The 12,957-nt window shown below is 41.7% G+C and overlaps 1 protein-coding gene across 1 annotated transcript; it reads right to left on the bottom strand.

The window, feature by feature from the left end:
* Positions 1-2,453: 2,453 nt before the first annotated feature.
* socs5b (suppressor of cytokine signaling 5b) lies at positions 2,454-11,199 on the bottom strand. Its single transcript, XM_030771892.1, has 2 exons — positions 11,120-11,199; positions 2,454-4,162 (listed from the first exon to the last, which is right to left on the bottom strand). The coding sequence occupies exon 2, from the start codon at positions 4,143-4,145 to the stop codon at positions 2,454-2,456; it is 1,692 nt and encodes a 563-aa protein (XP_030627752.1). The 5' UTR covers positions 4,146-4,162; positions 11,120-11,199.
* Positions 11,200-12,957: the final 1,758 nt, after the last annotated feature.

Genomic DNA, 12,957 nt, shown 5'->3' with positions numbered 1-12,957 from the left:
CACTGAAAACATCATTTTACACTGAATTGTTCAATTCTTGTTTTAAAATACAACACCACCTAATTTAAACGTTTTTGTTTTTTTTTCAATAGAACCTCTGTTATGAGCTTTATCTTTCTTTCACTGTTCAAGGAATCAGATTCACTAGTGCACACAAATTAGACAAGAGGCACTGCTTCATGCCTAAAGATGGGAAAAGGTACACACACTCAAAGTAACACACACAGGTGGAACCAACCAGTTCACACACAGATCCATAGCCTCATTCATAACATAAAAAAGTGAAACACTCCCTTGAAATATTAAGAACACTCATAACCATGGTATCTTTCTGGTATAATACTCCATGTAATAAGGAACCACAAGATGTTTTTTTACATTGAAAAATCATGGAAACTATGCAAGTTAGAAGTCAGGATAATCTATATGGACCTACTGAATGTTCAGTTCAGTGGCATTATCTTAAAAGTGAGTTCACTTACAATTAAGAGCACAATCTATGATTTATGGCCAGAACGGAATTCTAGGGAGGTATGAAGAGCAGAGCACAGATCTGAGATAAGTCATAACTCCATACACTGAGGGTAATTTTAGACAAAACGGGAGAATATGAACGGGAACACTTCCGTCTTTAAATTCTGTGGATCTGTAGATTTTGGGAGCTTGCTGCACATTTATCTTTTTTTTTTTTTTTTCCTTTGTTGAACCACGCACACAAACGAGAGTTAAAGTGCAAGTAGTGTCTTTCCGTTTGAACAACTCGCAGATAGAAAAGAAAGTTAAAGAAAACAAATGTTCACAAAGAGTGACTTCAGTAAAATAAAAAAAAAAAAAGAAAGAAAGAAAAAAAAAAAAAAGATGAGTAAGATCTGAAAGATCAAAATAGAGTAACACCCCTGACGTCATATGGCATGTGCTCAATAAAAGAAAGGATGAAAAAAAAAAAAAAAAAAAAACAGTCTAAACATTGTATGTCTCATTTCCTATGGGTGGTGCAGGGCAGCAAGAGCTGACGACATTCTTTCCCTCTTCAGACGCTTCGTTCATCAGCCTGCCTTCATTTTTACACTGGAAAAACACTCTGTGCTGAGATGTGTGAATCTGACTGGGTACTTTACCATAATCACTAGGCTTAGCAGGTACAGCCTTGGGAAAGCTAAAAGCTCTTGGGAGGGGCACTGTACAACATTTGAGACTTACTGCTGATACATTTGACATGACTTAGCAAATGTACAGACAATACATGTATCTAATTTGCCAATATTGAGTTACAGGGAACTAGCATTCATGACCTCATGACTAGTGACTCTTGCTTGTTGTTTTAGGGGGTGGACACCAAACACTGGGAAGTGCCAATGGAATATCACTTTTTTTTTTTTTTACATTTCTCATGCGACAGAACAGACTAAATGAAGGGTCTTGAGGGGTCATAGAAACATGTCTAAAAACATGCTAAAGTAGGTTCTATCAGAAATCTGCGTGACTGTATCTCTGCGATTACTGCAGTAGACAGTAGATTCCTCTCTTTCCAAACTAGGATGGATTAGAGTTTTCCATTATAACGTAATTCATTCGGGGGAGTCTTGGTCAACTTTTTGAACTGTCGGTTAACATTTTTAAGTCGAAATAAACATACTGGAATAATTTAATTATCATTGTGGTATTGGTTCAGTAAGGTCAATACAAGCAAAGGACTGACATTAACTGTAAACACTGCCTGCAATTCACACGTTCTCATATGCATTTCATGTGAATTAATACTTAAATAAATAAAAGATTTTGCACTGACTGAAGCACTGACAAACAGTGTGACTTCAGAATATATCCATAAGTTCCTACACTTGTTAAGAATTGTTCAGACCAAAGTTGCTGATGAATGTCAGTTAGCACACCAACGTGTTAGCTAGCGGCTAGTTTTGGGCTCCATGATGTGGCGATTTGTGGTTGCAGCTCTAACAATATGTATTCAAACGCTGATTTTAACAAACGAATGGAGGTAATAAAATTTTTTTTCTAGCGATATCAGTCGGAATCCCGAGATAGATGTGCTACAACATGCAAAAAAGCCATTTTCCAGAAATTAATCAGTCCAACGTGTGACTGATTTCGATGGAACGTTATGCTCTGATTCCTAAGGCTGTTGTGCTAGCTGGCACTCATGACAAATGATCCATGATGCTTTCATACCAGCCGCTGATTTCTCAACCAGTACAATTTAGAGTTGTGCACATCAGTATTCCGTTCCCAGTCGGCTCAATGTTAAAACACATGTGTTTGCCAGACAGCGTTTACTGGTTAATCATACATATGTACTCCATGTGACGGAAGTATTAACCAAAACAATTGTGGAAAAGAGCTAGAGTTCAGTATAGCTCTTTCCCCACAAACTCAAATTGCAAGTCTGAGGCCCCCCCAAAAAAGCAAAAAAAAAATACAAAATAAAAAGCAAGACCTCACTTGACCTTGAGTGGTGGCTCTCTTTCTAACCACCGCACACGCACTTTCTGTTTGTAATGATACTCTTTAAGGAAGTCTTGCAATGCTGGCGGCAACGGGAGAGCGTCAATCCCGTCATAGGTGGTCCGACGGCAGATGGCAGCACGTGCCAGGTGCTGCAGACTGAAGGGGAAGGTCCTGTGTAGAGGGGCAGTGAGCAGTGGCTCAAAAAACATACAGGCGCTAGGGTCTTTGTAATGCTCAAGCAAGCCCGTGACAGTGGAGGAGTGGAAGACGCATGGGTCGTGTGCGTCAAAGCTGAAGTTGTGGTTCCACTGTTCAATCCGGGCGTGGAGTGAGCGGTTGTAGCGGCGGAAGCTAACGGAAAACAGATAGTCCTCCTGAGCAGAGTCGCGTAGTAGGAACGTTCCCTCTGGTCGTCCGTCCAACAGCGCCTCTGCCTGGTAACGGTCCATTATGCCCCAATAGCAGGGCAGTGCAGTGATAGCCAGTAGGTCTGGCACCAGACAGTGAATGTAATCAATTTGTGTGTGGACTTTCCAGGGCCCAGGCTGCCGTGAGGAATGGCCATCCCCAGAGGCATGCCTCTGCTTGGGCCGACGAGCCTGCAAGCAGAGGGTGGTTGTGTCCTCCTCAGAGTCCCAGTCCGCAGGCTGAGATGTTACACTCACACCTGCCTGTATACTCATCCCGGATGAGCCGCCAGAACCACAGCCACCGGACCCAGAGCTCCGGCCCTCCCCTGATCCTTCTCCTACACCTGGGGTCATCTTCGGTCCCAACTTGTAAAGTGAGGAACTCTGTGCTATGGCTTCTAGAGTGTGTATTTGAGCATTGGGTGGAGGGTCCACTCCCTCTTCAATGCTAAGCCTGCGGCGCTCGCGCAATCGCTCCTCCTCATCCTCGGGGGAAGTGTGCAGGGGATCAAAGGCATCCATTAGTGCAGTGGAGGAGTGCGGGCTGACAGGAGCCGTGTGTTGTTTGATGAGGTGCCACTTGTTGGCTAGGTCAGAGCCAGGTGGGAATGGGCATGTCTCCAGCATCAGCTCTGTTAAGTGGATCTTCCGCTTGGAGGCAACTGGGGCCTTGGTTGACTTGGACTGGCGGTGAGTTGGCAGAGGCAGACAGAGGCCAACGGTGTCCCTCAACCGTCTGCGCAAGGAACGGGTACTTACGCTACGCCCACCTCCTCCTGAATCGCCTATCTCCTGGATGGAGCCGACCGCGTAGCGACGTTCCCTTCTACCTATACCTCCCCTTGCTCGACTAGAATGTCTGTCGACCTCCAAAGAGCTCTGAGTTTTGGTGGAGCACGAATGTTTTTTCTTGCCTCCCCAAGGCGCATGCCGCGAGTATGAATCTCTCCGTGTGAGCGAGATTCCACCAGGGCCCCTTCTCAAGTCCTCGTTGTCTTTGTCAACAGTAATCTCTACAATTTGAGGAACATCTGCCACGCAGTTGTGACTGCGCCGAGCCCCATTAACCAGTGGTTGTTGTGACAAGCTCCGTGAGGATGTGGAGGCCTGAGATCTGTGGGACTCGACTGGGCGTGCTCCTCGGCCCAAGTTCACTGCACACTGGACACGATCGACGTCCAGGGTGCGTGAACTAGACTCCGCACCGCGGTTGTGGAAGAGGGTTTGGCATCGACTCCTGAAATTGCTCCACATCTTGACCATGTTCTCCATAGATGCAACACAAGGACCTGTTGGGCAGACAGAAGAATCTTACTAATTTCATAAACAATTTAAATGAAATGGGTATTAAAGCAACTAGGAAACACAACTCAGCAGAATGTGTGAACTTCATGTGTGTGACTGTTGAAGCTTAAAGGAACAATTTAATAAGGGGACTCTTAACATGCCAGCAAACTATGTCTATATCAGATGAAAAGATCTGTAATTTATGACAGTGGCTGTTTAGGCAATTTTGAGAATATTTTGTTTTTTTCAAGTCTTGGAGGCAAAGGTGCAGAAGAGACTGGATGCAGCAACAGTAAAGTGCATACTGGGTGTGTAGACCGTGTGGGACGGCGCATTAAGTATGGTGTTTCCAAGCAGACGTGCAAGAACACAAGGCCACAGCTAAAAATGAACTCAGGGATCTGCTCCCAGCTGATCTGTTGGTATGTACTGTATTACAGAGCCAGTCTGAACCTGACCAAGAACTTTCCTTGTCAAGACATAACACACACACACACACACATAGACACAGAGAAGACACAAAATGGACAGGTACATATAGCAGACCTGCATTAAGACACAAGTGGAGAGAGTGGGGGTGGATAAGTAAAATAAGGTTAACAACATATGACAGTCAGTTCAATTTGTATCTGTCTTTTTCTTCAGACAAGTTGGTTTCAGTTCCTCCCACTCACTCTGAAATACCACTGGCCCTTTTTGAACTAGAGATCAGGCAATGCAAGGCAATGAAACAAAACAAAACAAAACAAAACAAAACAAAACAAAACAAACCCCCTCCCCAATAGTTCCAGGAAATCAGACATGAATTTAATATCTGGAAACTAAGACTCAAGACTAATCTTGAGTGTGTGGCCAATCTTTTTACTAACGAATTGCTGAGAATACTCAAAATTGTCTCAAAACCACATAATCAAATAGAAACATGCTAAACAATGTAAAATTAGAATATTTGACAGAAGTTCACTGCCGACCTAACAGACCCCATCAAACCGTTTTGGGGAACATAAGAACTGACAAGGTCACGTTGTAGCAGAGAGAACTGATTATCGTGGGCTGCACTGTGAAACAGACAGAGTTAAAAACAGGAAGTTTCTTCTTGAGCTGCTGTTAACGGACCAGATGTCAGTTTTCATTGTTTGTCCACAGCACTGTGTGCCCACAATGTGTCATGTGTCCAAAGCGTTTTATCCATTACTTCCAGTACATCTGGGTAGTTCATCTGTCTTCAGAATGTAATTACACGTCATTTGAAACTGGCATGACAAGTCGCTCCTTGAAAGGTATGGCAACTAATATGCATAAAACATGCGCAAAACCTGGACTGCTCACCTGAAATCTAACGGTAAACAGCACATAAATTACGGCAGTGGTGATGACAACAAGCTTTTATTACATAGTCTGTGTGTCTATGTGTCATATTAGAAAACGTAAAACATGATCAACTGATGAAGAGCTAAAATTCCTCAGGCTTTAGATTAACCAAAGATGGAGTGCAGAGCGTTAAAAGACCAGACTGACTATGGTTTTCAGCACCTGCCCACACTTTCATTATGAACAATATCAGCAACACACACTTGGTGACTGGTACAGTGCAAACATCTTGACTAACCTTTGGTCGTGTTATCAATGTTGGCAAGTGCCAAACTTTTTGCCTGTGTTCATTTCTTTGTTAAATATGGATGTGGTTTACATTAACAAAAGAGAAATGAAGGTGGTTATGACACTAAGTTATGTAAGATTGTTCAGTTCTGGTTCCTGAGGGCCAATGCCCTGTTGATTTTTCTTTCTACCAACAGTGTGTCATTTCAGGAAACCTTTTTGAAATGGTTAGATCATTTATATTGTTTTATAGACGCCCATGCCACAAATCCCGTGTCTTCGGCTTCGTGTTTATTATGGCACTGCCAGAACTTTGATTATTGGTGACAACATGCTTCTTAGCACTGGTTCATAGGACCACATGAGTGTTGTTCGCATTACTTTGTGTGGTGTACTTTGGTTAAATGTCATCCTTAAGGTCTCTCAGTGGGTGGCACCACTTCCTCTTTCTGTTACTTTAAACAATGCCCCTACTCCCCACATTATATGGTGCCAGGGAGGAGCTGAAAAACCACACACACCCACACAAACACACAACACACACACAAACACACACACACACACACACACAAGGGGCTAAGGTGGAATTCAAAGCCACAGACATCTGACCTAAATGAATAAGGTATGCTCTATACGAATCTATGTTATGATAAGATTCCAAAGTCCTGATCATGTTCAAAATCTGGTTTTATATCATATGTTTGTTGTTTAAGTAAAAACTTTCACAGATTTACACTCTGACATTGGTTCATAGTATAGACTTATTCATGTCCACTTGGAAAACAGCCTGTCCATAATTAAAGAACTGTGCCATTGCAGAACTGAATAAACACAGATTTACTTGATAGAGAAATTGCAAGCTACCAATGACATGATTTCTAGTTATGAGGTGTGAGAGATACTGTATTAGACAAGATGCTTCTTCTTGGTTAACCAACACTAACCAACACAAACTGTAGGTTCCTGCCACTATGACCTTACCAGTAATACTGCAAAAGACATTCAGTCACTAGATTCTCTTGATTAAAACGTGTATTTTTGGTCTCAAAACATGGTCACCAAATTAGAACTGTTCTGGTCTTTCTTCCACAGTACAGCACAATGACTGAGCACCGGTAAAAACAAAAACTTGAAACCAAACATTCTACACAGCCTTGTCTATGCGAAGTAGTCTCAATGTAACCTTCCTAAAAACAGCATGTTATGAAAGATCTAACAGACAGTAGTCACCATACAAAAGGAACTAGAGCTATAAGTACAGCTTAAGTGACTCCGTGTCCGCACCCAAAGAGTTGCATTGTTTAGTGAGCATTATTCCACTTAACTACACTTGTGAAGGACCTATTAAACAATCATTGTGTTGACTTCACATTCTTTTGTACACATATGAACATGTATAAACTATTTCTCTGAATCAGCTCTTTCGCATGAGCGAGTTGCTGACTGTGTCTCTACACTCACTGACTACCTCTACGCTGCGTAGCTTGCAGCAAACACTTGACACGTGCAACGGGTATGGGAAACAAACAGTTTGTTCTCTTCTTTTATTTCACACAGTCCTCTTTTTTTTTCAATCTCCGCTTTCTTTGCCTCCAGATGCCTCGGTAAATGCGCCGCAATATCAGACCCATCTTAAAAGGCCATGTTTTTCCATGTGGGTTGGCATATTTTTTCCTTGACTTTGCTAATCATGTTAAAAAAAAAAAAAAAAACAACAACCCCCACCCCCCCCCCCCCCCCCCCCCCCCAGAAAACAAAAAAAGAAAAACCCAAACAAACAAAGAAAAAGCTCCAGCTTGCAAGAATACCGAGATTTTGTGTTCCACAGTCAAAATGTTCCAGTTCTCAAGAACACAGGGTATTAGAAGATATCTTCACTGACTACCAGGGGAAAGAGTTATGGAGACCTTAATGTGACTGAATATCAACTTGGCAAGTTGGCAGGCTGTTTGCAACAAAACAAAAGTCAAGAGCCAGATAGCCTAAACTGGACGTGCTGTGTGTCTCGTTGAGACGTGGCATTTGTAAGAGAGTCTGACAGTCTCTACTTCAGGCCTTGTTAATGTGCTGTGCAGAAGTTCTCCTCAAAAAAAACCCTCACTGCCTTCTCCAAACTCCTAATTAAATGGTCACGTACGAATAGCCTGCTTCTCCTTCAAAGGACTGAACATGTCGTGAGTTGAAAGCCTTACAGAGAGACACACGTTGCAAGAGGCAAATCCAGATAGCACCTCCAGCTAAGGTGATACGCTGCGCTGGTGTCCTAATGAACTTTCCCAGGAAGGTTTTAAAACAGGTTACGTCATCCTCGGCTTGAGAAAGAGGACTTTAATAAGGGCTGGATGAGGGCTGGATCCACATTATGTCCTTGAGAAGCTAATGCACCTCCGTATGGCGGATCTTCTCGGTCCAGAGTTCAATTTCAATATATATAACAATAACGCTGATAAAACCAGTGTCTTCCACAGCACTGTCCAAAAAAAAAAAAAAGAAAAAAAGAAAAAGCTTTGATGAGGACAACTGTGACACCAGCTCATGCCTCCAGAGATGAGCATTTTTTCCCCCTCTTCAATTCAAAAGCTTAGAGTACTTCAGGGTGAATTAGCATTTTAAGAGAGTTTGTGGAGATTTAACCTATTACTCTCTCTGTATTGATATAAATGTAACCTACATTTGTCAAAGGTATACGAGCATCTCTTATCGTACTTTAGCTCGTAACTGTCTTATTATTTAATTCTTGATACTGGAAAAGTCGCTGTCACGTTTTATAAAACTTCAAGGTAAAAATTGCTAAAGTCGGTAAAAATATCCTGGGTGACACTTTTTAAAGCATGTTTTTCCCTAATGGAATTAACCACATTCATTCATGATTTACAACGCACCACAGTAGAGTCAATCCAACAGTCAATTTACAAGTCCCATTGAGTGGCGCCATACATTCTGGTTTAACACCCCAAACAGAAATGATCAAATTCAGATTTTATACAACAGGGAATATGTAACTATTTAGTAGTTACACGGGAATCATTTGAATTAAAACCAATTAAACAGTATTCACAAAGTCTCAAGAAAAATCCATCATTTTAACACCATCTCAAGCTTTAATAAACACAACACATAATCACTTAGAAGCAAAAGTAATATCATTCTGATTACTGCATTTTATAGGCTTTGAGACTGACATTTTGGTCAACACCTTCATGTTTAGGACGTGTCTGAAAGCCTGGGAGATGCTTTAAAGACAGTCGCTCCATTACATTCCAAGTGTCCTTACAACACATACAAAGAGGATTACTTTATAATCCTATTTTTTTTTAATAAAAAGGTGTTACAAGGTTTTTATTAATGATCAGAGTGACTGAAGTGACAAGTGCTGCCAGTGAGGGTGCACGTGTGTGTGTGTGTGTGTGTGTGTGTGTGTGTGTGTGTGTGTGATGTGTGCATGAGTATACGTGTGTGTGTGTGGTGTATGCATGAGTACATGTGTGTGTGTGTATGTGTGTACATGTCGGTGCGTTTGTGTGTGTGTTGTACGCATGAGTATACACGTGTGCGCGTGTGTATGTGCGTACTTGTGGGTGCGTTTGTGTGTGTGTGTGTGTGTGTGTGAGACTGTGTGTACAAGGAGGTCATTTAACTAATCTGCCCCTAGCCTGTGTCCTCATTAGCAAGGCTCCTTTCTGATTAGGCATCAAAGCAATGTGGTGAGCATTCCAAAAGTGCATCCCAAAATAATACAGCAGATGCTTGTCTGGTATTAAAAGAACCCTCACATATGAACACCTTTCCATTCATCCTAGATTAGAGGAATGGGTGGTGAGAGTGTGAGATGGAGAAAGTGAGAAGAAATTCTGTTAGATGCAAGCCTTTTCTATTCATGTTAAGATACGAGATGAGCAAGAATTTGACACCAAATATTGCCAGAACAACCGATGTGCTTTTCAAAAATGAACACATATGATTCAGAATATTCAGAGAAGTGATGCTCACAGTTCATTCTGCTGCAATCATTGTAAGTAAATGAGCAACCGTTCTTCAGTTAAACACTGAATCATCAATGCGCTCTGACACAGAGAAAATCCTGCACGGCGAACTGAAGCGTCGTCATTCTTCCTCAGTGAACGAGGGAAGCAGTGAATCAGTTGTGCGTGGAACAAGACAATTGCACCACCTTAACCACATATGGTCAAAGAAATGGACTTCCACAAGGACATAATACCACTGATGCGTTTTTGTGCCAGAGGCAAGGAAACGGTTAAAAAACGCAGCCACATAACGGAGCCATATTAAACCCTGAACAAATCATCTACAGTTTCTCTCCACAACTCTGACACGCCTATTCTCTTGGGGTCCAGATGAGTGGCCTGGCTTAAGGTCAACATTAAGGGCGGAAGCCCTCACTCTTTCAAGAGGAGGATAAATGAGTTTGCCCTGTCTCACTTACACATATTCGTCACTAGGCTTGGTTGGTCTCACTCACTGAAAGAGCAAACACATTTTCATCTCCTCTTTATTCCTTGCGAGACAGGTATGATGCGAATGTACACCACTGGCTCATACAAACCGGTAGATAAATGGAATGGATGAATATATTAGATGCTTAGATGTCACAATGCTGTGTATTCAAACTAGATACGGAACAATTTAAGATGCTCATGGGATAAGCAAGCACTTGAAGTCTGTACAATAACACACAGAGGAAATCTTTTGCAACACACATTTTGGCGAGCTGTGCTTTTCATTAGCCTACACCTGACCGGCGCTGACGTGATGTTTCTCCTTCCACTTTCACTGGATAAGGCGAGAGCCTTGAAATTGCTTCATACTGTAGAATAACCGTGTTATACATGAGTGATGGTAAAATGGATGAATATTTTCTCAAAGGGTTTGATGTACATTTATCCTTTTAAGTTATTAAAAACAGACACTAGGCTGTCTACATTATCCATAGAAATTAGCGTAACGAATCTCGTCAAACGACATAACTGTCAAAAGGATATGATACATAGCACAAAGGTCTATGATTTAGACTTGTAAACGGAGTGTTGAGAAATGTGTCCATGTATGCACATGTCGAAGAGTCTGCAGAAGATGTAAGTAACAATAGTCCCACGAGCTAACTTCATGCATCACTTGAGCGCATTCCGCTAGTAGCGTGGACAGAGGATGTTGGAATGTTACAGTGGATCTCATGGAGGAAACAGGCTGAGAATCGATTGTCACATCGCATGAGTTCCGTTACATTATATCGAATTAGCGTAGTAACGGAGGAGCAAAAACCACACACCTACAGCTACGCACAACAGAAATGAACAAATATCACCAAAATGTATTAACAGAAAAAAAAAAACTCCAATTACCTTTCGTTTAATGGAATATCACAGAGCAGTCCTCTTTTGTCTGAAAAAGATGGCTATCAAAAGAAGTAAGATTCGTCGCTATCCCACTTCTGTTCTACCAAGGCCAATAAAACACGTAAATAAGGAGGCGGTTTTCATTCCTGGTGTTCGCTTTTATACGCGAAAAGTAATGTCGAATCCAACATAATTCTGGTCAGCTGGAATGTCCACTTGATCCGGGGCCAGTTCTTTCTTCGGGCCTCCGTTCCTATTTCGCCAGTGCCTTCCCTCTTCGTGACAGCCAATATGACGGTCGCTAGGCGAAGCCGAAGAAAGAAATGAAGAGGCGGGTAACGAGAAATTGCAGGCGGGTCGGGACTGGCAAAGCGAAGGGAAACGCTGAACGAGAAGCACACTTCCGATTGTGCACGCAAATAAAGACATTTGACTGGTCAGGCGAAATGACAGGCGTTATATACCTCCAATGAAATGCAACGAAAGGAGGACACGCCTCGGTTGCCAACATGGAAACGTGGAGATAGTGTCGATCCTTGCCTGCTAAGGTATATTGGATAATCAATCAGCAGTATAACTGAACTAATCCATTGTTAATAGCCGAGTTTAGCGTCAGTCAGCCACCAGGTATTCGAAGCGAAAGAATGGGGCCTCGGTTTTATTTTTTTAAACTTGGTTTGCAATAATCATACTCATACTGTAGAATAGGAAAGATCAGGTAGGGCTTAGTTTTCCTTTTAGACGAGCAGTATCCAGTCCTGCCATGGATTTTACCATTACTGGCTGCCAGTGAGCTATTATGAGTTGAGAACATGTGTATTTGCAAGAAGTTAAATGTTGATAAAAAATATTTAAAGTATCAAAATTTTATTCATTAAATGTGAAGAAGAGATAAACTCAGGCCTCTTAACCAAACAGAAGTGCGTTTCATAACGATTCATCTACATACAAAGAGGCATTGTTCCATGTTGTCTTTTTTAGGAACTGCCCACCCCCTGAAAGCAGTCTCTGTGACATTTAACTTTAATATGGACACTGGCATCTTGGGGTGGGATGAAGTAAGCTTATGACCCCCAGTAATCCCAAAATGGGCTTTTCTCCTCTCGCTGAACAGAGCCCACATACTTATAAACCCCACATCATCAAATCTCTCAAAGGAGCATTTATTCTTCCTCCTACTGCCGATGTCATCATTTGGAGCTTGTCTGCATGCTAGGATCATGTGGGACAATGTAGTGTGAGCGAAGTGCCTTTGACTTGTATGGTGGGTGGCTGTAAATCAGCCCCAGGGAAATCACACAGCTAAACAAATTCACTATTCAAGCTCAGCACATGTCATTTGCTCAACTAATGTGGCCCAGACTTTGTAAGTTGAGCTCTCAGAAAACCATGCAGCAAGCCAGTGTTGAATGATAGTTGGAGAGATACATGAAAGATATAAAAATGAACATTTTTCCACTGTCTGTCATCTTTACTTTTTCTTGCAAGTTCGTGCTGAAAAAACAAAACAAAACAGTGAACTGCTTCTCCCTCTCTTTACTGTGAGAGCTCCCATGACTTAAGCTTGAATGTCTGTATGTTTTAACACCAATGAGAAATCAATAACAACAACAACAACAATAATAATAATAATAGTCATCATCATCATCATTTGAGAATGGTTTCACAGATATGGGTAGGTATATTAGTCCATAATAGAGGCTATTTTAGGTATTCTGTCATACAAAAATGTAATATGGCATTATCACGTATGTAGTGTAGCATATGGCAGAGTTTACAACTTCATTTTTTTTTTTAAATTCTATTTTAGTAGTCATGACGAATATCAACTACAATTTTAATGA

The sequence above is a fragment of the Chanos chanos genome, chromosome 4 (assembly GCF_902362185.1).
Source record: "Chanos chanos chromosome 4, fChaCha1.1, whole genome shotgun sequence".
In the NCBI taxonomy this organism is placed as follows: domain Eukaryota; kingdom Metazoa; phylum Chordata; class Actinopteri; order Gonorynchiformes; family Chanidae; genus Chanos; species Chanos chanos.
This window is presented reverse-complemented; position numbering and strand designations above follow the sequence as displayed.